Here is a 25,860-nt window from a genome sequence, read left to right on the forward strand (position 1 = left end):
TGCAAGCAAAGCTTCCACGTGTGTTCTACTCCAATTTGCTTGCAAGCACCACTATTTGTAACATTTGCAGCTCAAAATGTAAACCACTCCACATGTTCTGTCATTATATTAATGACTCTGGGCTCAGGTGTGTCCACAGCTCCTGCTGAACGCATAGCAAGAACCTCCTTGTCTTCTGCTACATCCCTGGACTGAGTTAAAAAGAACAAAATCTAGTCTAATAAGGCTTTGTGGTGATAGTCAGAGATAAATATTTCCTCTGACATTTTGCGGCAGGAAAGGTGTTTCAATACACAAATAATCCATTTACCTTTCCTGAGCACTCCTCCAAAATATATACTAAATGGACAATGGTAAGTATAAAAGACTAATCCTAAGAGCCATTAAAGACCGGAACTTCAACAAGGCCCACAGGAATTTGGTGTCTGGGTAGCTGAAGATATATAGTCCACAAACCAACCAGACATATTTTATTTAATAAATGGTAGTCAAAGTAGTATTTTATTTACTTTTCAAACATTGGTTTTAATTTGCCTGGAGCAATTAGGAGAAATAAAAGCTGGAAAAACTCTCTGTGAATTAATTTATAGGTTGTGAATTAATTTATAGGTTGTACCGCCCTGCAAAATAGTGTTAAGATATATACAGATACAGTTCAGTCCAATGATTTCATCAACTAAGTGCACAACAAGGAAAAACCTAATCAGGTAATGCAACAACTGGTCAGAGACAGTCACAAATTTAAATGTGATGTTGTAGGCAATATTTTGTAGTTTAGTTCACTCAGGTGACTGGTTAACTTTCTGAAAATCATGTGGGCAGGTAGGATAGAAGTTATTACTTTGGGAGTCCAAGTGGCTGTAGTCCAACAGCATGAACTGAGTACCAATATTTATCTATACGGAGCCCTTCATCCCTACAGTGGATTCTTGATATCTACATTAATTTGTTGGCATTTTAGCTTGCCTCTTCTCATTGTTCAAATAAACAGAAGATGCAGTTGCTATCTATCATAGCCTATATTCTTTGCTTCCTTACTAGCTTCAGATTTCATAGAGGAATTTTTTTTCCAAAATATAGTCTGTCATATGACTAATCAGAAAATTATCACCATGGTCAGAAAAAACCTTGTGATTTTCTTATGATGAGGGGCCTTATTCTGCTCCCGCTAAAGGAAGACCGCTTGCCTTACTTGGAAACACGTGACTCTTTGATCTTAGTTGATATTTCCTCACTTAATACAACAGTTGTAAATATTTTACAACATATAACTTGAATATCTTATTTTTTTTAAAGTAAGTTCTAGAAATATTTTTTTTTTGCAAACATTTGGCAAACTCCCTGTTACAGGAAGAAACACAAGCTTTTTCTGTTTGATAGGACAGCTATGACAGAGTGTCTTCTTTCTTTCTTTTCCTGAAGTAAATAAGAGAAACGCAATCATGGCATGACCACATGACAGCCATCTTCATAAGTCCAATTACGGATAATTTGTTTCCTGAAACAAACAATAATTAAATACTGCAGAGGTCTTAAGAAAGAAGTCTTATTATTCCAGTGCTTAGAGGCATAAAGGGCCCTAGAAAATATCATAGGAAGGGATGCATTTTTTGAGGAATTTTTAGTCACCAAACTTGGTAACTTATTAATCACACTGCAAATGTGACTATATTTAAATTTTGCTCTGTTATTATTTGTGTTGATAGTTTCATACTTCTTTTTTCTTTGTCAAATCAGAGCCTGTATAGGAAAATAAACTGCTGCAGGAAGAGTCAGTGGCCAAAGTGGTTTGGTATGTAATAGCAGAAACTGCAACAAGAGTACTGCTGTTTAGCCAGTAACAGATTTGGGGATGGACCAGGAAAGTGTGGGGCGAAGCGGAGGCCACAAAGGTGCCTTTGGGCCCAAAGGTGCCTCTCCTGTCTGTCCCAGGCAGCAGGACAAGGGGGTGAGCTGGGGTGGCTGGGGTGGCAGGGTGGGCAGCGGGAAGGGCTGGTGTCTGGTGAGGAGAAGCGGGGTCTCTCATCAGCCTCAGCAGCAGGGCAACAGAGCAGTGCTGCACAGAATTAAGGTCAGTAAAGAGTTTGTTGTGTTCCTGCAAAATAGCTCAGAAGAATGTTAGAGCTACACAGTTCTTTGTGCTGGATCTATATTTTCCCCTTTAGATGTGACACTGTTGCTGCAGTCTCAGAGGCATTTCACAGCTGGGAAGGCACTGGGAATTGTTCCATAATCTTTATGTCAAGCAGAAAAAAACCCTTATTTAAACACATGGGACAGAGGTTACATGTACATATATGTTAAACAAATAGGAAAGTGAAGTTTTAAGTTTCTAGATCTGGTTGTATGTTGGTTGACTGAGTGACCTCACAGCTTAATTCCACAACTTGGCAATAGGCATGAAAGTTTCCCACTGAAATTGAAGCATACAGGGTGAAGGAGAGAGGAAAGAAAAGTTTTTCCCCTGTAAGAAATCTCATTACATACAGGTGTGAAACAGAAAAGTGCAGATGAGTTGTATTTGAGTAACAGCATGGCAGTGAATTCCTCCATGAATATTTTGAAATCTCTCAGCTAAAGAAAAATCGTTGCTAACTGTTTTAAAAAACAAGCATCAGCTAAACTTGACTTCCCAGTTACCATAATCCAGTGTCCCATGATGCCATTTGTGCGTGCATTTTCTCAAAGCTAATAAGGGATTTGGATGTACCTTCATTGAGACTAATGGGAAACAGGTATAACCATCTGCTTGGCGGCTTTGAAAAACCTCAGACAAGCAGAGTTGCTCTGCCCATGGAAAGACAGATGATAGAAGTTCTTCCCCATTGAAGCTCTTTTCCTATGATGTTTCTATATTGTACTTGAAACAGCTTTAGTGCCGTACTAACTCAGGACATTTTGAACTGGAAACAGAACTGAATGGATGAACTACATGGTCTGAAGGAAGCAAAAGGGGTAGTTCAGATGACTTAGCAGCTTAGGGCTTTTCCCTTCTTATTTTCCTGGTTTCTCTGCATACATCAAGAAAAGGATCCTCTAAGAGATCATTTTAATGATTTCTGATTTTTGTTCATTTATATTTTTTTTCTGTGTCAGAAAAGAAAAACATTTTTCACCAAGATGGGACTTGAATTAAAATATTGAACTCAGGCATCTGTATGTACTGAGAAACTGGGTGTCTGGAATGTAATGGCACAGAGCAATATCTCTTGTGTTATACTATATCTGCTATGTAAACCAGCAGCATAATGTTTATTGATTTGGTATCAGAAGTTAAAAAGTTTTCATTACTAAACCGTGTAGCAAGATATAATTTAAAGATTAATCCTATGTGCTCCACTATTTCATGCAATCCTCAGTGAAAAAATGCCATTACTGTTACGTCTCTAGTTAAACAAGGAATGCTTACAGGATGCCTTCCAATGAAAGACTGAAAAGCATAATTACAGGGATTACTTTCTATCGTTATAGTGACCAGTTCCCACTGGGCTGTAATGAGCAATGCAAACATCTGGGATATAACCAAAGGAAAGCTTGTCACTTTCCTAGATCCCCAAACTACTCAAGTGAGAAACTACAAAATTGGCTGCAAGGAAAAATAAGCTGCTTAAATTGGGAGATCTATAAAACATTGAAATACATTTTCTTAACTGTTCCCTGGCTGCTGGGAGCTAATGAGGAAGTTATTTTCAGAAGACTCTGTGAAGAAAGGGTTTCATGTAGACTTGTAAACTCCTTGGACCCAGCTTACATCGCATAGAAACAGTGTTTATTGGGAGCTACTCTGCCAAACTGCATGGAGATGAAAATATGTAAAATTGATACAGAGTGAGAAGATACCTAGACTATTAGACACTTGACAGACTTCTAATCTGTTTTTTCTTCTGGGTTCAAGTATTGCTTACAGAACAGCAAGTGCAGTACTGTTATGAGCTGAGTTCTTCCAGTCTGTTCAGGCTTTTGCTTTATGTTTGAATGGCTTCTCCACGAGGAGGATCTGGGCTCTACATGATAGTAGATGTGATAAATACACTCGCAAACAGCAGTCTTCCACGTATACGTCAGGTTGAAGCATCAGTATAAAAATATCTCACCTGTTGCCCTTCCTCAGTTCAAATATTACAACTTTATTAAAAAACTTGGTTTCATGCATGTGTGATCTGGTCTGAAACATCAGTCTTCCTACCCAAAGGAGCCTCATCTTTCTGCTATACTTATATTGAACTGCCTCCTGCTGGCTTCCGAGCACGTGGTGCTCAAACTGATCATTGCTTTTGCTTAAAGCAGCATCTGCCAACACTTCCTAAAAGCAGTGAGAAGATTTTACTTTACTTGCACAGGTTTGATTAGTCTCTTTGGATATATATATATCTCAGAAAACTTTTTAAGCGTACTTCTTTTATGTTTAAAAACCAGCTGTATAGACTTTCTAAATAGAAAAAAAGCCCAACCCATCCATAATCAACCCAATAACAGGAAAACAACCCAAAAGAGGTGACTCTTTTTATGTCATTTTCCCTGTGTAAACATCTAAGAAATACAAGTGTGAAATACGAGCTGTATGAAGTCTTGCTATGATAATGAGCTACGTTAAATGCATAATCGTAGATCTGAAAAACAATGGCCAAGTTCAGTGTAGAGTAGTTAGAAAACGCATGCATCAAAACCTATGCTGTGTGCAACATGGCAGGATATGGACGTTAGTTGAAATGGACTGGAGTCATGCAATTATTTGGAAAGAAGCTGCTGAGCAGAATAAAAAAGTGTGGATACCTGTTTGGATCATAGCTTCCTCCATCTTTATTTCCTGATATAGGAAAAGACAAGAGTAACTTTTGTTAGTGTTTAAAACTTGTAAAACCATTCACAATGTAGTTTTCCATGCACAGCATCTAATTCCTAAAAAGAAATGTACTGTGTTAAATAAAGACAGAGCTGCAGTCCTGAGATTTCCTGGAAATTTCATATAAATGAATTGAAAAAGCATATTTTTTCAAGAATACCCCCCCCAAACAATTAGATATTGTAAAAAAGAGAAACATCTGTAGGTAAAGAGAGAGATAAAAAAATGAAACAATACAAAATATGTAGAAGGGAATATTCCTGTAAAAGAAATCACAACAGTCAATCAATGAAATTTAAATGCAATGAATTTCAAACTTATGAAGTATAAATACCAGCTACTTTTGTACTCTGAGACTCTTTTAAAGAAATATTGCCTTCCTCAAAAATGAAGGGGACTACTCCTGATTAGAAGGTTTCAATGTTAAGTCAGCCATGGGGTAGCATCTGAGGTTGTTCATATAGACAGACAGCGACTGGAATAAACGCACAGTTTAATACCTCATCTGCTACTGGGAGGCAAACACTAACCAAATATACCCTGCAACAGAGAAGAGTTATGACTATGAAGATCTGTGTATGCTTGTTATTGATTAGCTCAAATAACACAATGACCTTTCTGCAGCATTTCTGATAAATGTTGTTGTTTGCCATCAGTACCTGTCTAAAATAACTTGGGTGAACTTGCAAAGAAGCTTCCTGGTCATGTGGTTGTGAACATTCCGAACTATTCAGAACAACACTTAGGAGAATGAGGCTTCATGGATATAATTTGTCCTTAAGCAACAGGAAAGAAAAACAATAAAATGGAAATAAACATTCTGTATTTCTTGTACCTGTTTCAAGTCCCTTTGGTCTTGGATTGCACTGCTTATAACCTTGACAACTTCGCAGTTCCATTAACTGTATGTGTAATTGATTCAAAATGCCTCTCTCCACTGTGTGCACTGTATTTGTCAGCTGAGAAAAAGAGGAATGGAAGGAAAAAATACTTGTTAACAGGAATAAAAAACTTAAAGGAGAATGGGGAACAACACTGTGTAACAGGGAAAGGGGTTTACCTGATAGGGATCAGTGTTCATATCAAAATATTCCAAGAAGCCAGTTGCAAACTCACAAAAGAGAAAATTGTGCGTGTCATTAACTGTTCGCAAACACCAGTAAGTGTTGTTATTTGAGCTTGTGCAAGCACAGAAAGAGCCCACTGTAATTGAAAAAAACCCATGTTATTAGTTTTCAGTGAAAATTAATGTGCTTGTTTCTTCTACTAGCAAAACCTCTGATGCACTTAAATTCTAGATCAATGAAAAGAATCTTCTATTTAAATGATGTTAAATTCTCATCTAAAACAGAATAAATATTGCTAATGCAATTTACACAAACATACAGTTAACAAAACCAGAAGATGGTCCAGTCAGTCAGGCCTTTGGAGGACAACCCCAAGCGGTGTAACTGGATTATATGTTTTCACTTTTCAGCCTGGAGAAACCTAGGGCCAGCTTTCACTCCAGACTGAAGACACCTGATACAGTAGGCCTGAAGTTCACGACAACATTAAAGGTCAAGTCCCAAAAAATGGTTTGAGACAATGGGAAGAATAAGGTTATTATTAATAAATGGAAAACCAATCAAAGTTCCTATGAAATATTTGGTCGTCTCAATCTCTAAAAGGTGACACAAACCTCAGTGGTTAGTCATTAAAGTCTGTGCTTTAGGGGCCAACTCTCCTTTTTGTTTCTGCAGTGTTTAGCATTGAGCCTCTTGTTTGATATCAAATCTTGAAGTTTGATATCTTGTGATATCAAATCATCAAGATTTGATATCAACGCAACAATTACAAGCACAAGCAAGTGACATTCCTTCTTAATACTTCAGAATAACAAAAGTAGCAACATTAAGTGCCAGTTCTTCAAAATATTTCTCTAACTGATTGCATGAGGTGGGACGTCTGTTACACAGCAGAGGATAACCTCATTCACATCTGCATGTGGAGGTAAAACTTACAGTTCCAGAACGGTGCTGTTTGCCAGTGGTTGTTGTCGTGGGTAAAACATGTCAATCCAGGAAGGCTACACTCGTCTCCTTTCTTCTGGCGCTTTTTCCCCTTCCTTTCCTTCTTCCTTCTCCGGTTCTCTTTGAAGAGCTGCAGTTTGCTATCCACTTCTTGTGCTGCTTCTCTGTTCAGACAGAAAGTTGGACATGGCTGACAGAGAATAGTCTATATTTGGTTAACAACAGCATAAGCAGTTTTTATGTCTTTCTGGCTTTTTTAAAGATGAGGGGATGAGAATATGCCCTTCTTCTAGCTGAGCTTCCACCTCAGACTTTATGACTGGAGGCATCCTCTCCAGCAAGCATGAGAAATGACACACTGTTGCATTTAGTTTTAACTGATTCTTTGTAATGATCATGAAGTCAATCAGCTTCTGAAATTATTAATTTCTTCCATTTCTATCCGTAAGTTTTTAAAATATTATTCATAAACTTTCACCTTTCTTTTCCTCCTGTCCTCCCTTCCCCACAAACACTTCCCCACTCCCCAAAATTATATTTCTCCAGTCATCAAAAAGCCAGCCTAAAGAATGAGAGGATAACAACAATCTTACTTGAAGGGATGAAGATGGCTCTTGAGTTTCTCTTGGGCCTTTACACCTTTCTCTTTGTTGTAATAGCTATAGGGAAAATGATTAGGAATTATCAAATCATGAAACCATTTTCAACACCAAACCAAATGAAAAACAACTACTTTGACATGTTTTAAAGAACTACAAAGAATGACATGATTTTCTCTTAATTTAAAAAAGTTATATCTGTAAGAGTGATCCTATGCTAGATTATAGCAAAGCTATAGTTGAGTTCAAATATGATCGTTGAATACAAACACATTTAATCTTGAAATGTTAATAGCTGTCTCCTTTTGATTCAGAGTAGCTTCTGCTCTTAAAAGGGATCTAACTAAAATGAGTACCTATAGTGATTATAAATATCAATAAATTTTATGTTCTTTAATTTCCATCTCAAAAAACTTGAAAAATATTTTTAGCCTTAACAGTTGGAGTACCTTTCAGTGTTTAACGCCATCTCTCTTACCTCTGTTTACTACAATCACATTCATCTGGTTTTCTTCTTTTTAGGTGTCCCCTAACTTCCCTCAAATTCTTAATTTTGTCTTGAAGAGCTTCAATCTGCAGGGAATATTTCTGAGTCAGAATTATTCTTTGAAAAGGTAGCAGTGCCAGGTTTTAAAATACCTCCTACCTCCTTATCAATGTAAGCCTTGTGGTCCTTCCAGGCTCTGGCGGATTGGTACAGCTCCCTCTCACAGTGAATAGTGTCATTTGGAAGAATAAAACACCTGTAGACATAAATTTAACAAATAGGAAGGAAGTCAGTGGTTTACAAATTGCCTAGTTATATCTTTTCTTGCTTCCAACATTCCTAATCAAATTTTTAATACTCTGACAATAAATAAATAAATAAACTCTACAAGGTCTTCTCATGTTGACTTATTAATAATTGCTTCAACCTGTTTTCTCTGCAGAATATAAAAAAAAGATATCCTCATCCATGAAAGATCCTCTCTGCCTGCTAAATGAAATTGCAGTGGCAGTGCCATCTTGGAGATTCCTTATCCAAGCAGAAATGAAATTGAAATTGAAATAAAAATATGTTCAGAATTTAAAGTCTCTTGTTAAACAAATGTGCCATTGCTTATTTAACTACAGACTGCTGAGAAACATATTTGTCTTGCCATGTGAATGTGACTCGTCGTCCAAGTATGCAAAATAGTCAAGACCAGAACATAGGCATTAGGCTAAAGATCAATATAATCAATGAAGATTAACAAGGATCAAAGTAAGAGCAAAGAGTTCAAACAAACCAGAACACTCAAGTTAAAAAGAGGTGCAATTACAGAAACAGTTATACCAGTGTTTGAAACAAACAGGTATACCAAGAGAAAAAAAAACACATGGAAGGCCAAGGAGGTGGACTGAGAGAGAAAATCCAGCAAACTACAGGCTGCCTTTACAAGTCTCCCTGCTGACAAACAGAAATACCTTTTTTATGGAAATATTCTGGTTTTATTGATACAATCTTTCTTGGGTCCTGCTTCATCAGAACCCTTCTTTTAAATTTTGAAAAGAATAACAGAAAGGAAGACTTAGATGCTTATCTCTTCCCATATTATCCCATTATTTATTTTTTTCACTCAAAGAATTCTGAAAGCAATACTGTATGCAGTAAAAGTAATAATACTTCCTGAATGAAGAATAACGTTCCCAGAAAGCTACTAAGAAAAGAAAAGAAAAGAAAAGAAAAGAAAAGAAAAGAAAAGAAAAGAAAAAGAAAAGAAAATAATTGCTGTTTATATTTCAAACATAATTAAATGCATAACATAGAAGATTTTTGTTGCTTGTATGTGCCTGGCTTTTCAGATCAGTCATAGTAGCTTTTTAAAACTAAAATAATATTTTGAGATTTTTACCTTTTCATTCAAATTTAGGCTAGGGCTAAAAATGGAAATCTAAGCATCTTCCAGGATGGAAAAATTATTGCAGGTTTCTCCAGGGATAAACAGGTCTAATATATCTTAGCTAATGTTAGCAGCTGCAAATAACTAAGCATTAAGAAAGATGATGTAACTGATCTAATCTGCCCTCATTTAGAGTGGGATTTCAGTTGTCTCAAATTTAGCCCTCTATACTAAGCTGATAGCCTAGACTTTATAAAGAACAGCAGGACTGTCAGCTTCACAGGATGAATAATCCCTCATGAGACGCACGTTTTTATATGGAGATTGAATTTTCCTCTGGAGATTCCTACTCCTCCTCAGAAATAAGACTTAAACTAGATGCCTCCCCTTAAAATACATATACTAAAGTTAAATGATTCTACCTACTAACAAATACAGCTAAAAATCTACAATAATATTTTTTATCTAAAAATCTACAACAATATTTTTAAGCTTTTAAACATTGTAACTATAAAATCATAAAAAGTGGAGAGAAAATACAATTAGAAAATGAATAAGATTTCATTTTAAGGAAGAAAAAACCACCGAAAAAGCAATCGTACTTGTGCGTCACTCTGACAGAGTTGGGTTGACCTATAGCATCAGTGCCATCAGCAATCATTACGTCACTGGCAGCTCCATCGATTTCCTTTCTTTCTTCCTCCTTTTCAGCATTGTGGCGCTTGGTGATACTTTTGCTCTTTAACACCTGCAGTTCTTCCTCTTCCAGATTTATGTCATATATTTCGCCTTCAAATTCCACAGACAAGGACCGAGTTTGGCGAGTGTGAACAAATCGGGGTTTATATTCTGAAGCAGAAGAAAGAAGCATTCTGATCTACATGACCCATATCATACACATAAAACATATTCCAAAGAGCAAGAATGCTGTTCAGTCAAATCATTCTTATTTTTTTCCCTTGTGGCTTTACAGAAACTTATTTAATGATTTTTTTTGATACATCAGGGCCCACACTTCCATGAGCAGCATGAATTTCGATTGCTTCAAGGTTTTCATTTCATGCTAGTCGGACCTCACGCCAAGGAAAGCAAAGTATCTCCAAATAAAACCAGCATCTCAGAAATCATATCTCTAGAAAGAGACACCCAAAGAATCAGATACTACAGGATTAGAAACCACTTTAGAAAATAAAGCCATTTAATACTGCAAAAAAAGTATCTGTAAATTTGCATGTGATGTAAGTTTCACTTATGTTTTGAAATGAAAATGACTTTTTAAAGGATAACCACTTCCCCTTTTTTAAAAGTAGGCATTAAAAGGGCAAGAATCCCTCATGTATGAATGTATATGTATGAATGTATATGTATGAATGTATATGTATCTATACATCTATAAATATATATACTTTGACACATGCATCTATGTATCTATGTGTACAATTCATGGACCACGAAAAACTTGCTGCATTGTAAAGCCACAGTGAGATTTATTGTGACGCTTTTACCAGTTGAAAGCTCTGAGCCTAGTATGGTTACAGCTCTTTTAATTACTGCCTTGGAATTTTGCAAGCAGCGCATGCGGGTCAGCTTAACTGAGACAATTAACTCTTTAAGGATTTTTTTTAATGTTTTGTACAAGAACACCTATGTTTGGGCTCAGTCTGGAACAACTTACACTTTTTACTTGTTTTGTTAAATGCACTTGTCCCAAATCAGGCTGATAAAACTCACAGTCAATACCACACCAAAGCATATTCTCTCTAGCAAAACCACACATGCAGAGCCCTAGAAATATATATTTCAGCTGGTAAAAATCAGTTGTAGGGCATTTCCATTTGTTATATCTATGCTGAATGTCACCTAATGCTTAAAAATAATTCGTGCAGCAAAATAAAAGAGGAGCTGTAAGAAAATACTGCCTTTGGCAGGTAGTGTGGCTTCTACTGCAGTTTTTTATATTAGTGTCTTTGAGAGACTCACACTGAACCTTCCTCACAAGAATCTTTTAGAAGTGCAGATAGCAAGCCTCATTCAACTCTTCATTCAAATCCTTCAAGACTGTTTCAATGGTTGCCTGCTGTCAGGTGTAAAAAGGCTTTCTGGTCAAGTCAATGAAGAGTTCCATCTTCCCGAAGAGAAAAACTCTAGTTTCAAAGCATCTTTCTGATTTATAGCCATATTGCTCTTTAATAAAATAATGCAGAAAGATTCATAGGGTCAGGTGGGACATTTTCTTGCATTAAAACAGCCTGTGATGATACTAGTTATTATGCAAGTTACTGAAAGAGTCTGAAATATTTAAGCATCTTATCCAAATGTCATCAAGAAACTGAGGCCCTTCCCTTAAGAATGTCACTTCCTTAATAATGTCTCATCATCATGAGTCTTTCTTTGCTCTACTTGGATGAGTGTTAAGGTGCATTTGGAGCACAAGGAAGAGGAGGAAAAAAGAATAAGAATGTTGTAAAGGAGGAAAGCATAGCAAAGGGACTTCTGATGCCCCTTTCAGATGCTTTCCACGCTTTCACTCCTTCCCTTCCCAAGCCGCTCCCCTCCCAAGTTGCAACCCTCATTCAGCCCCTGCTGGTATGCTGGTGACATCTTCTCTTTCCAAGCTACATGACAGGTATCTCTCCTTGAAAATATCACTTTGGGGAACATTCCCCAGTTTGAGGATCGTCCTGGCAGTCTGACATGCGGACTCTTCAGCAGAAGTCTGTCTGTACACACAATGAAGTTCCTTAGATCATACTAAACAAATGGAAGAAATTATATCGAGGCAGCATTTAGTCTGAACAATGAGACAACTCAAGACAGACAATATTGCGGTTGACTATACAAAGAATACCAGGGATACTTGTTCACATGCAGAGCTGGGGAGGCTTTGAATCAGGAAATATTTTGGATTATACTGACATTGTTTTCTCATTTCGAAGACATCTGTGCAGCATCTTCTAACTTGTACATTTCTCATACGACTTCACTACCTGACTATTTTAAAGGCACATCTTTATTTCATTCCTCAGTGTAGTATTCTATATAGAAAGCAGGAAAATACAGCCTGGTCTTGAACACAGTGGGAAATCCAGGTCCAGTTTTATTGCCACAGCTACAGAGCTTCACTCTCATTGCTGGAAAGACAGCTGAAAATACTTTTAGCATCTAAAATAAAGGCTTCTTTTGTAGAAATCATTAGCAGAAACAAATTCAGGTACGGCTGTCCTAAACCCTGCTGGTACATCCCCTTCAGCCCACGCTCCACTAGAGGCCACTGCAATCTCACTCGTGTCCCTGCGGGGATCCCGGCACTGAGTTGCTGGGAAGTTAGAGCCGAGCAGGAGTTCAGCCTGACAGCAGTCACAGCACCGCAGTGCCTCATGTAAACGATGTCTTTAGGATATCACCACACAGGATGTGAACTCGGCGTTAACGATGCAAGAAAACCCTTGTTCTGGGCGCCTTAGCAAAGGACCCGCTGATGGGCAAGTTGTGCCCGAGCAGCGCGATAGGTGGCACCAGAACATCACCGTCACCGCCAGCCTAAGGACTGCTCCTCACCGTCTTCCAAAGGATAAATATCGTTATTATTATTGTTATTACAAAAGCTGTTATGTAGAACTTGACTGCCAATTACGGATGTGTTCATTACACACGGAGCTGAAAGCAGGAGGATGCTGGTAAGCCAACGCTCTACTAGCCATTTCCCCCTGCTCGTAGTCCAAAGAGCTCGGATAACACTTACTTTGTGCACTAGGGTGTCTCAAGAACTGTCTTTGATTTTTTCTTTGGGTCCTGCTGTTTCGGTAATCAGTGTCTCCACAATTGCAGTCTTTCTCTTTACCGCTGTATCCCCGGGAGTGTATGCTGCGGGTCCTTTTTCTGATGGCAAGTATGTCACTAGACACCTTGCACTTGTGAATTCGAAGTTTGCCAGAAGCATCCTCCGTGCACTGCCACTTCTGTGAGAGAGAGAAATTAAGACGATTTTCAGCCTTCCAAACTCCTGCTACTTTCAGGTGGATTGTAAAACAAGACAGGCACATTTCTTTAAAAATTAAGCAAGTTATTATTATTTAAATTTATTCTTTAAATGACAAACGGAGAATGGAAACATTATAGGGACTAAATTCACTCACAGTCTTATGAACATCTCTCTTATGCTAGGAAACATAAGCTTGAATGAAATCACTGCAAATCTGCATAAAAAAATTACAACCCAGCCAAAAAAAGATATATAAATCAAGACTATCTAGACTAAACAAATCCCTGAAAGGAGCAAGTAAAAAGTCTTAATTTACTGAGCAAGAAAGTATAGCTGTCAGGGCTGTTTTCACCAACTCTTTTTTTTTTCTTTGAAAAAGCAAACTTTTTTTCTTTGTTCTGTGACTTGGGATTTCTGACATAATTCAGGAGAAAATAAAAAATACCCACAGATGAAGAACTGGTTCAGTGGTAGGGTTTCTTGGAAAGAGAAGGGCAAACTGCGGATGTGATTTATAGAAAAATACATAAACCACTAACGACATGTGATTTATTTCCTTACCAGGGGCCAGAATCAGGACCTGTACCCTAAGACAAGGCCTTGCAAACCACGCCACTCAAACCTGCAAACGTTGTTCGCTCTTTATATTTTACATGAAAAGGGAGAAGCCTGAAAGTCTGATGCCCCCGGCCACCCTGCCTACACCCAGGAGGTGCAAGCAGGGCAAGAACCTTAAGGACAGTAAACAAATAAATTAGCGTGGATAAACTCCATTGGATACCTAAGTCCTGAGATTTGTATCAGACTTAGGAGAAAAAGATGCAGTCTGGAAGAAGCACCTGTAAAAGGCACTGTACATTTGCTGAATATCAAGGCAATCGTGGAAGAATGAGCGGAAACAATTTTTTCCAGCTTGTCTGCACAATATCTGTCTGACTTGATTATCAACATCACTGAACCAGATGGAAGATTTCAGAGGGATTTTTCCAGAGGATCCCATTGTCTTCACATTTCAATTAAAAAGCAACTGGACTTTAGTCTCCTTTTCCACAACGAACTGTCTTAAAAAAGCGAAATGTAGTTTTGTTAAAAACATGAATAGGTGCTGATAGATTAGAGCTTCTCTGCCCATACCCAAAACTTGCTATATATAGCTGCTGGGTTATAGCTGGCACTCATTACACCCGACACAAGCTAAGATGACAAGATTTCCTGCCAGTTGTAGTGTGAATAACAACGAGAACTAGAAATAACTACGTTTATTTATAATTTGACTACAACTATAGATTATTATCTATAATAATATAATATTTTTAATATTATATTATAATATAATATTATTGATAGAAATATCTTAAGCTACAATGACCAGACTTTGCATACAGAACAATTTGGTTCGGCTGGATAGTGTAGAGAACAGAACTCAATAATGCTGTTGATAACTGCAGTATTTTACTTGCAGTTTCAGCTAAGCTTCCCTATAATGGGTGTCTTTTCTGTTCCTGTGACTGAACAGTGTATCTTTCTCTAGCCTCACTAGTAATAGCAGGACAGCTAGATTTTGGTCCTAATGGAGTTATCAATTTAATTTCTGAAATGGACACTACTATTAGAGCATACACATTTTGGTAAGACTCTGGACTGTTTTGGGGGTGCTGCCAAGCTAATTGAAGAAACAAAATTAAGCCTCAGATATATTTGCTGCCCTGATAATCCGAGGAGTGAGTTGATGTGGCTCTGAACTGCAGTACCAAGAGCACTCTGGCTTAACGTGGACTGAGCTAAAAGACGGATCCCATGCTCAGGGACCCTGCCTGCAGATTGGCATGACTTTGATCCCAGAACAGTAAACTGTGTATAAAAAGGCTTAGACTTGCACACATCTGATGGCTGCCTGAGAAATTCCACTCATGCCCAGACTTTCAGTGTAAAACTACACCTACAAGTGACAAGGTGACTTTCTACAAGTAAAGGTGTCTGAGAGCCATAACACTTTGCAGGATTTTCTTCTGCAACAGCATTTGCACTTTACCTACCACGGCAACAGAAGACTGTTACAGGATAAGAACTGACTGCATCACTCTATTTCTTGTGTTTATTGGCTACGTTACACTTATAAACATATGGCACTAGTCCTTAATGAGTCTCAAAAGCACCATTTTAAAGTAAAATAAGTATTCTTTTTGTCTAACACTAATTATCGCAAGAGGTTCCAGGAATGACTTCAATAGCCATTTAGATCACTTTTAACAGTATTATGACTAACGTCGAAACAAGACTCTCTGTGTCTAGTATGAACCTATAATAGCTCTCTATTTAAAGCAGGGTTTAAATGTGATTCAGTTCCTCTTCTTTTTTTTTATTTTTTTTTAAATTTTTGCTTTAAAAAGTGTCATTATAAAGATGCTTCAGATTTCTAAGATGGAATTTTTAGGCTAACTTTCCTTAGTGCCTGTCCATGCCAGCATAACTGGCCTCTGAGTGTGCATTATGCAGTAAATCATAATAGTCCTTCTGCTCATCCTTAGATCTATAAAATGCATTAATGCACATAAAAGAAGATTCTTACTGATGTGCTGCCCCTTCCCCTCCCTTGTTTTTCACCCTCCTTCCTGCTATGAATACCAAACTATTCTTCAAAAGGACTATTAGGTTTGGTTTCTGGGTCCCCATTTCTTCATCAATAAAAAAAATATTGGCACATATACAAACTAAATACGCATTCATTAAATTTTTACTTGGGTACATTTTCTTATTTTCCCCATATTTATCTTCCTTCTCATGGTCATGTTCGACAAGACACCTAAGCTGATCTAAAAATCCACTGTTGCCATAGGGATACGGGATAGTCCCTGCTTCTGGCTGCGTGCTGACTTACGGACCCCTGCACAGATTTATTCTCTCCCTAAGCAGCAGTAAAGAGGACTAACTCAGAATTTAAAAAACAAACAAACACCCTCCCCAAACTAAAAGAACAACTAACAGAGAGGAAAAGCAAGACTGCCATTTGGCTGCAACAAGCTGCTATATATTGTTTCTGTCATGTGAAGCTTAACCTGTGTCAGCCTTTTTCTCTGTCATTGACTCATATTTTCTTTCTTTCATCTCACTTCATCACCTACCCTCCAGCAATTATTTCCCTCTCACCTCAGCTCCCCGTTTCTAGTTTTCCTTCTGCCTCAATTTAACTTCAGAGGAGAAGCAAACATGGAAGAGGATCCCTAATACTCCCACACCAATGGAATCCTGAAACCCTCACTTGAAAGTCGGTGGGGACTACCACGTTGCAAGGGGCTTTGCTGGTTTACAGCCACTCCGAATGGAGCAGGATCTGTTCTGCACATGCACTTGGGACCCAACCTGGCTCTGCATGTGCTGGCTGCCAGCTCTTCCCTTAGCCTTCCCTGCTCCTGGCTGGAAATTGTAGAGGCAGCTTAGGACAGGTCAAGGTGTAAAGGGACTGAGCACTCTGTGAAAACTAACTAAGGTCTTTGGACTTGTCTAATTTGGAGAAAAGAAGGCTGAGGTGTGACCTCATTGCTCTTTACAGCTTCATGAGGAGAAGAAATGGAGAGGGAGGTGCTGAGCTCTTCTCCCTGACATCCAGTGATGGGACATGGGAGAATGGTTCAAAGCTGTGTCAGAGGAGGTTTAGACTGGATATTAGGAAACATTTCTTTACCCAGAGGGTAGTCAAACACTAGAACAGGTTTCCCTAGAGAGGTGTTCAATGCCACATGCCTGTCAGTGTTTAAGAGGCGTTTGGACAATGACCTTAACGATACGCTTTAACTTTTGGTCAGCTCTGAACTGGTCAGGCAGTTGGACTAGATGATCATTGCAGGTCCCTTGCAACTGAAATAGTCTCTCCTCTCCTCTCCTCTCCTCTCCTCTCCTCTCCTCTCCTCTCCTCTCCTCTCCTCTCCTCTCCTCTCCTCTCCTCTCCTCTCCTCTCCTCTCCTCTCCTCTCCTCTCCTCTCCTCTCCTCTCCTCTCCTCTCCTCTCCTCTCCTCTCCTCTCCTCTCCTCTCCCCTCGCTCTCAGAGCTCAGGTTTCTTTAAGCTCTGCCAGATCTAAAGTTTAAGCATGTAAGTACCTGTACCTGCTCCTCAGCGGGGAGGCAAGCACTAGACTGTAGCAGGACTGCAGCAGGAGCTTTTCCACAAATGATGTCCTTGGCATCTTCTGGCGTTAGAAATTTGCCCTTATAAAGTCATTTCAGAGGCAAAGGGAAGCAAATGGGGTACTTCAAAGGGTATTGTTTGCACTTGATGGCTTTGCTTTGCTGCTGCTGGCATAGCTCTGGTTGTGAGTTAGAGCTACATAAGCAAATGACTTGGTAGCTACCTTGGGTCTCAATTTCCTTGTATTAATCTGCCTTAAAATTAAGTAAATCCAATTCATTACTGAATATAATTAAGACATAAAAATATACATTCAGCATGAGTCATTGTGATGTGTTGCACTGTAACTATTCACCTAAGTAGTTTCAAATCAACTTGTTTAGTTAATAGATTGTGACAGCTTTGAAAGAGTTCCTGCCCCCTTACGTAGGAGGGAAATTAATTAGACAGTTCATGAAAGGTGTCTTAAGAGTAGGCAAGTTAAGGGTTGCTATGAAATGTAATTACTCAGTATTTGCAGTAGACACTTCAGAGTTAAATATCGTGTCAGATTTTATCACAAAGCTATGAAACCCTGCAAAACATGCAACCGGAAATATAACACAGGGACAATATTTTTACAGGTGCTTTTTCATTTTGGTAATGTAAGACTGACTCTGAGTATTATTGCTCAGCCTAGGGAATGTTAAGATACGGTATGAAAAGGAAGACTTCATGAATTTAAACATGTCCTTAAGATCTCATTTCCCCTTTTTCCTGTTTTGAAACGTATGATCTAAATTTGAAAATCATTTAGATGAAAACACAATCATGGGCTATGTATGTGTGTGCTACTTTTCTCTATTAGCAGATCTGGGTGTCAGGGGACCTAATATGATAATACCAGTAAGGAAGTCTGGTTTAAGGCCGTGCTACTGCATAAAGAACTGAGTCCTGTTTTGCTTTCTCTGTGTTATTCAAAGAGGCTGTGTCACACAGCATGTTGAAAAGTGCCCTGTAATTAGCTGGCTATAGTAAATAGTACAGAGCAGCAGTAGTTTATTTCTGCTGAACTGGACTTGAATACTGAGAAATTTTTATGGGCTAAGGCCATGTCCTCTAAGCATTCCTGCAGAGCAGTGATGAACCCTGGTCGGGCTGAGGCTCCTGAATGCTCCTGGAAATATTAATCTGTGTTGTTACATCTCAGCAGTATTTGAATACTGCACATGAGTGCAGCTATTTAAAAGGGATGGTGCAGCAGGTTTGCTCAGAGAATTTGGAATTGCTGCATTTTAGTGGAAGAAAATCTTCTTCAGTTCAGAACTGGGTTGATGCCTCCCATAAGGACAGGTCCCAATTTTTACACCACTCCCTAATAACTAGGCCACCTCCTACTCAAACACACATAGCTCCAGAGTCTACCAATGTGAATATATTCAAAGATTGTTATTTATAAACAGACTAAGTATAGAGAAAGTGTTCCTCAAACATGCAATGGTTAGTAGTCCAACAGATAGGGTAGCAATTTGTCCTGTAAGAATTGATGCAATATGGGGGGAAATGTATGACGCACTTTAGAAATACATTCAATTAAATATACAGGGACAGAACCGGAGGGAAAAAAGAATGAGGAAATAAGCATTGTATAACAGAAATAACTATATGAAAATTTCCAGTTTTGAGCTACTTCTCAATGTTTAAGAAATGGAAGAAAGAGAAAATAGGAAATTTACAAACTTTACAATTTTGCATTATTGACATCTAGACAACATTGTTTTTAAGTGTCAGTTACAGCAGGTCTCCAGTTTATAAAAAACAATGGACTGCATTGTCAGCTCTAGAAGTGCAGGCACTTGGTCTGAGACATCAAATATTCACCACCATAGCATTCTTTACCAAATCTATTAGCTTGCCTGTAGTTGCAATGGAACATCAACAAACCTCATCTATTATCCAATAAACATCCACTCTAAGGTGCATTACAAATAGGGGCCATTGAAAAGGATAAATTCAGGCTCTCAGTTATAAATAATAACTGATAACAACCAGTTACTATTGGGTCATACTTATTTAACTTGCAGATGACTTAATTTATACTATTTTTCACTGGATACTTTAGAACTGAAACTCTGCAAAAATAAAAAAAAAAAAAAGCCTGAACAGAATACTACAGAAACTGCTAGAAATGATTCCTGCATAATATATGTGTTTTTGTCTATACATTTTCTTTTGTACATAAAATTGGTGCCATGCTATAAAAAAAAATTTCTGCTAGGGAACACTTATAACATCGTGGTAAAAATGCTGGACAAAGTCATGCATTGAAAGAGATGAAACCAGTGAAAACAGTGATCTTTCCATACTGAAATATCTCTGGATTTTATCCAGAATAGAGCTGGTGCATCAGATTGAGACTTGCTTAGATTTCAAGAAATGTCAAATCTGGAAAGAGCTGTCCTCTGCTTAACAGGAAACTTAAATATTTAGGCTGAAATGTGAAATATTTAGGCTGAAATACGAAATACCATCCTTTGATGGATTATTTTTAGAGATAAAACAACTTATCCTCATATTTGACTTAACTCATAAGAGAGTGGTATCTTAACAAGGGATAACATAATTTCTGGCAATTCCCATCGATTCTTGAGCAATTACGTTGCAGGCATGTTTCTGTTAACTATGAGGGAAGATTGCAGCATCTAAACAGAACAACAGATGCAAGAAGTGTTTGCAAAAGCACTGAAGTATGTACTTAGTTTTAACACATGACTGGTCCCAAACACATGTGCTTCCAGTTAAGCCTGTGTATAGATGCTCTGCTGAATTATGATTAAAAGAAGGTGGTATCAATGGGCAGGTGGCAAAGGAAAGTCTGCTTCAAATGGATGTTCTGGTAAAACAGGTTGATCACCAGTGCCTTTCAACTCCTGCAGGCATCAGGAAGTTGTTCTGAAAATGAGAGGTTCCACGAGTTGTGTTTATATACCGTATCACAATTTTACTTGTGTTTTAGAGTGTGCTTGGAGTCTGGCTGCCAGTTGCTGGCCAGCCATCTGACACTTCTAGCCAGCTATTACTGGCTTGTGTGTTTTTATTCATACTCTGGAGATAGCCCTAAAACTGACCTCTACAAATGTACGGTCTGTGATACTTATTTTATGAGAACACAGATACTTGAGCCAAACCAGACTACACCCAATAAGCCCCACTCTAATTTCCTTTACAATATTATCTGTAACCTGATTGATGGCAAGCGTTCTTTTAGCACTGCAAATAGACATGCTTTCAAATGAATGCTGATATGATAATGTGATAAATATGAATACGAACAATAAAAATAAATTCTTATGCTAGATTTTTAAGTGGCAAAGGATACATGAGGAATAAGAGGTATGTAAAGTGTTCATAACATGCTTTTTGGATCAGTGCCAGAAGACTCTGCACATTTACCACATAGCTGATGATTGGATTCAGCAACATGTGTCTGGTGACTACCTGTAAAGCCTCAAATCACTGTAAAATACATTGAGACCTAATCTAACTAAAATCTCACTGTGCAGCCTTCAGGCATATTCTCCAAATGGAACATTATTTCTTGAGGGTGGTTTGAAAATATACTTCCGCAGAAGGAAACATAATATTCTACCTTTCTAAAGCAGGAGTGCATGAATAAGAGCACCAGGAAGGTTAGCAGCTATGGCCTTCTACCTATCTAGCTGGGTTTGAGTTCATGGGCATGCATGTCATGCAAACACCGGTAGCATGACATATTTTTCCATTCTGCCCACTGTCAGTGGTCATTGGAGCTGGCAGCGGACCACAGATCTTTTCAAGTTTCAGACCTTTGCAATTCAGAAACTGGCAGGTAGTGCAGAGCAGATGGTAGGAGATGTATGCCCATAAAATAAACAGACCTGCATCTGGGTTTGGTTGCTGAATCATCCAACCTAAGAGCTGAAATTTTAAACACAAAACTTCACAGTTCTCATTTTGGAAGGGTGGCTCCTTTTTTATCCCTGTCGGGAAAATTTTAAAATAAGGTTGTGGTTTGTGTAATTTTTGCAAGAGGATAAATATGTATGTTGGACTATGGATTTGATACTGATTATAAATAATGGATTGAACAATACACTGGAGACACCCAGCCTATGAGTCATAAGACCTCAAAAGGTAACTTCTATCTGGAAAAACAGTATTAAGTCCCAGAAGCCAAAATTGTGCCTCAGGAAAATTCCTATGACTCAGACCAGTGAAGAGAAAAAGAATAAAAACTCACTAATTAACTCAACTCATTAATTACACATTTAGGTGAGGGAAGAGAGAAAGAAAAAGTATAAATGGAAACACAGTTAACATGCTTTTATTTGATATTTGCTAAGTATCCAGAACAATTTCATGGGTGAGAAGATGGAGTGAGTTCAACAAAAATAATCTGCCAGAGGATTTAAGAGCAACTTGCCTCTAAACCTCCTGACCTAACATACATTCTCATCTCAGGTTACTTCAGTGGAAATCTAATAGGAGATTTGTGTCATGATAAGGTTGTATTAATCTAGAGAAATATTTGTTCACATGCTATTACTTCTGCTCTATTGGAAAATTAATGGAGTTTTAGTTAAAAGTTCATGCTGATTGTTTCCCATTTTAAAACAATAGCAGGGATAGCTATGTTGCGGATTAATAGATCTCTCTGTACTATGTACCTTATTACAGTAAAGCTGAGAGGGGAAATGTGTATCAGTCCTGCAAGCCATTTAAATGCTAAAATCCATCAATAGTCCATATTAAACTAACTGGGCTCAATCAGGCGACCTCAGTAAGTTACAGCACACAAACTGGTGAAAAATTTGGCACATAAACTATGAAGGAAACCTCTGGTTCCCATCATTTCTTGCAGTGCTCTCTGGGATGTGAAAGAATGACCTCAAAGGAAACTTCTACCTCACCCAAGCCCAAATAGAGAGTCCACACCACTGCTGCTCCCTTTGCAGAGGGAGTGAACATGGCCTGAGTGTGATGGGACCGGCTGTGCTGCAGGTGAGTGCAGGTCAAGAGTGGAGTCAGGACAAGAACTGAAATCTTCACTGTATCCAAATATGATATGGGCAGATAAGCCATAACTCACTTACAGGATGAGCAAAGTTAACAGCATTTCCAAGTTAAGAAGCTGAGGTGGAGGAAGAAAACATGAAATCCTGAAGTCCAGGTATCAAGCAAGTAAAAAATTAAAAGCATTTGCAATTGCTGGAAGGAACATCTGGAGGTCGTTTAGTTCAACCTCATCCTCAAAGTAGAAACAACATTGTTAGGTCTTGAAAGTGTCCCTGGGTGGACCTTCCACAGCTTCTTTGGGCTACAGTGCTTGATCACTCTTATGGTAACAATATTTTCCAAACACCTACTCAGACTTTCCCTTGCTGCAACTCCTCTGTTGCTTATAGGCTTTTGCTGTGTACCTCCAAGAAGTGCCTGGGTCTGTCTTCTCCCTAATTAGCTATTAGCTAGTCGAAGGAAGCAATTAGATTCTCTGTTTCCCTTCTGTTCTCCTGGCTAAACAAACCTCTGCCCCTCCTCAGTACTTCCTGGCCATCTCTGGGGTGCTCCACTGGACTTGCTCCAGCTTGCCAAAGTCTCTCTGTTAATGGAGGTCCCAGCCCAAATACAGCACTCCAGGTGCAGCCCACAAGCACCAAGGAGAAGCGAGCACTCACTTCCCATGACCTGTTAGCTGTTTGGGTACGCTTTTGCTAATGCAGCTCAGCCAGCACAGTCCGCTCCTTAACACGGGCCCACTGCTGACCCAATGACTGGCTGCACATAGCTCGAAAGTGAACATATCCATGCTGTTGTATATATCTAATTTCTAATATGTTCTCAATGAGGTGAGTGAACTTCTGGAAGCTGTCCTGCCATAATCCTCTTTAGGATGTCGGATGCTCTACAATGAAAGCGATGCAATTTACGAGTGGTGCTAAAAGATTTAAATATTTAAGAATCATGGTGAAAGTAGTTTAACTTCATTCTGCATATGCACTTTATAACTATTTTTTCTTAATGAAACAAAACTTTTTTTTTTTTGGTAACCCATAAACTTTGCTGATTTGCAGCTGTTATCTATAACAGATTTATAATCTGTGACAGTGAGATTAAGTGCACCTTCAGCAAGTTTGCTGATGACACCAAGCTGTGGGACACTGTCGACATACTGGAAAGAAGAGATGCCATCCAGAGGAACCGTGACAGGCTTGAGAGGTGGGCTTGTGTGAACCTCATGAAGTTCAGCGAGGCCAAGTGCCAACTCCTGCACCTGGATCAGGGCAATCCCCACCACAAATACAGGCTGGGCAGAAAATGGATTGAGAATAGCCCTGAAGAGAAGGAATTGGGAGTGCTGGTGGATGAGAAGCTCAACATGAAATGACATTATGCACTTGCAGCCCAGGTCAACTGTATTCTGGTCTGCATCAAAAGCAGTATGAACAGCAAGTCAAGGGATATGATTCTGCCCCTCTACTCTGCTCTCGTGAGACCTTACTTGGAGTACTGCATTCAATTCTGGAGTCCTCAGCACAGGAAGGACATGGATGTATTAGAACGAGTCCAGAGGAGGGCCATGAAGGTGATCAGAGGTCACCTCCCATAGGAGGAAAGGCTGAGGCAGTTGGGGTTGTTTAGCCTAGAGAAGAGAAGGGTCACAGGAGACCTTATAGCAGCCTTGAAGTACCTGAAGGGGGCCTACAGGAAAGCTAGGGAGTGTCTCTTTGTCAAGAAGTGCAGTGATAGGATGAAGGATAATGGTTTTAAGATGAAAAAAGGTAGATGTAGAATAGATGTTAGGCATAACTATTTTTACTGTGGGGGCAGTGAGGCACTGGAACAAGTTGCCCAGGGAAGTTGTGGAAACCCCATCCCTGGAAGTATCCAAGGCCAGCTGGATAAGGCTTCGAGCAACCTGATCTAGTGGAAGGTGTCCCTTCCCACGGCAGTAGGGTTAGAACTAAATGATCTTTAAGGTCCCTTCCAACCATTCTATGACTCTATAATCTAGATCACCTCTTGGTAAATAGTCATTTAGAACTTAAGAATTTATGGAATAATTACAGCAATTCTAGACATATTTAATTCTTTTTTTTCCCCCATATTTTAATGTTTATCTACTTTTGGATAGATATTGGCAATTGAAATTTTGAAACTTTTAAGTAAAAAAGTGTCTTTACTAGACTTTTTTCTTTTTTTTTTTTAATGTAGATGTTACTTATTGAATAGAAAATAAGCTGATCCGATTATTTTCCTGTGTACCATGTCCTTGGAGATTTTGGAACTAGCAGGTCTCAGGATCACACATCATTTAAATACAGGAAAAGCAAATGTTCTTTTTTAACTCCCAATTGTGTTGTCTGTTTCAAATGGATAGACATTGACTCAAGTAAATTAAAATTAAGAACAAGCTCTAAATGTACTAGACAGTACACTGGTGTATTAATTCACCAAATGCTATTCTTAGTTCCGGACACTTGGCAGCAACTTCCCACAGACCAGTAATTTCATTATTTAAAAATCTGTCAGCGCTCATCCTGTGAAGGCAGTTTCAATTTAAGTGATGTTAACTGCAATTGATTGGAGTGAATGTAAGAAGTATTACAAGCCAACATCACTGAAATGAAGATTTCTTTTCCTATATAAGCACCTATGTAATTCGTATTATAGATATTAATTTCAAAAGATCAGACAAAGTTAAGACCCACATAACAATATCTCCTCCTTCTCTTTTCCAAGAGGTGAAAAATGACTAGGGGAAATCTACTGGAGGAACTTTGTATTAAACAAGGATGCCTCACACTGCACATTGGAAACCATCCAGGCTAAAATAAAATTATTTGGTCTATTAACATTTAATTTGCTTTAAGACATTTTCTACATGGAAATCAACCTGCAGACATTTGTTTCATACTGGAATGCCTCACTGATATTCATGTTATTCCCAGTGCCACTCTTTAAATTCACACCCTTCCTATTCTACATGGACTTCTCTGTGAGCACTGCATGTACCCCATCCCTGAGAGAGAAGCTGCCCTTGCTCTGCCTGATAAAATGTTTATGTAGGAACATTTAACTTCAACATCCCAGCAAGTAGCCTTCAATATGTTAGAAATATCAGGGACAAGTTTGGTCTCTTTGTTTAAGAAGATAATTTACAGACACTGATGGCTAATCCTGAAAACAGGTCTTAAAAAGGTCAATTCAGCCCTATCCTTCATTCAGCCATGAGGGATGGCTGCTGGTCTCCACGAAACTCCCGTATCTTCTGCATTTAAAGGGTTTCGATGGGAATTTGTAGGTGGAAGTGTCCATCAAATACTGTTGCTCTTATAAGCTCCTTTCTGTCTCAAGGCCTTCTCCCTCTGCCCTGTGATAAAACAGGATTCACCAGTATGGGGTGGAAAGAAAACTCTACCC

The 25,860-nt window shown here is 38.6% G+C and overlaps 1 protein-coding gene across 4 annotated transcripts in view; it reads right to left on the reverse strand.

The window, feature by feature from the left end:
- SULF1 (sulfatase 1) overlaps positions 1-25,860 on the reverse strand; it is a 126,255-nt gene that overhangs the window by 6,488 nt on the left and 93,907 nt on the right. For 3 of the 4 annotated variants that reach the window (XM_054057637.1, XM_054057638.1, XM_054057639.1), the window contains 8 exons: positions 13,059-13,275; positions 9,919-10,165; positions 8,101-8,197; positions 7,933-8,027; positions 7,449-7,514; positions 6,847-7,019; positions 5,904-6,046; positions 5,679-5,802 (listed from right to left, as the gene is read on the reverse strand). In XM_054057637.1, the coding sequence (XP_053913612.1) occupies positions 5,679-5,802; positions 5,904-6,046; positions 6,847-7,019; positions 7,449-7,514; positions 7,933-8,027; positions 8,101-8,197; positions 9,919-10,165; positions 13,059-13,275 (1,162 nt within the window). Of the gene's footprint in view, positions 1-4,773; positions 4,808-5,678; positions 5,803-5,903; positions 6,047-6,846; positions 7,020-7,448; positions 7,515-7,932; positions 8,028-8,100; positions 8,198-9,918; positions 10,166-13,058; positions 13,276-25,860 lie in introns of all 4 variants that reach the window. The other variant, XM_054057640.1, reaches the window with a different exon arrangement.

Source organism: Cuculus canorus, chromosome 2 (genome assembly GCF_017976375.1).
Source record: "Cuculus canorus isolate bCucCan1 chromosome 2, bCucCan1.pri, whole genome shotgun sequence".
Classification (NCBI taxonomy): Eukaryota; Metazoa; Chordata; class Aves; order Cuculiformes; family Cuculidae; genus Cuculus; species Cuculus canorus.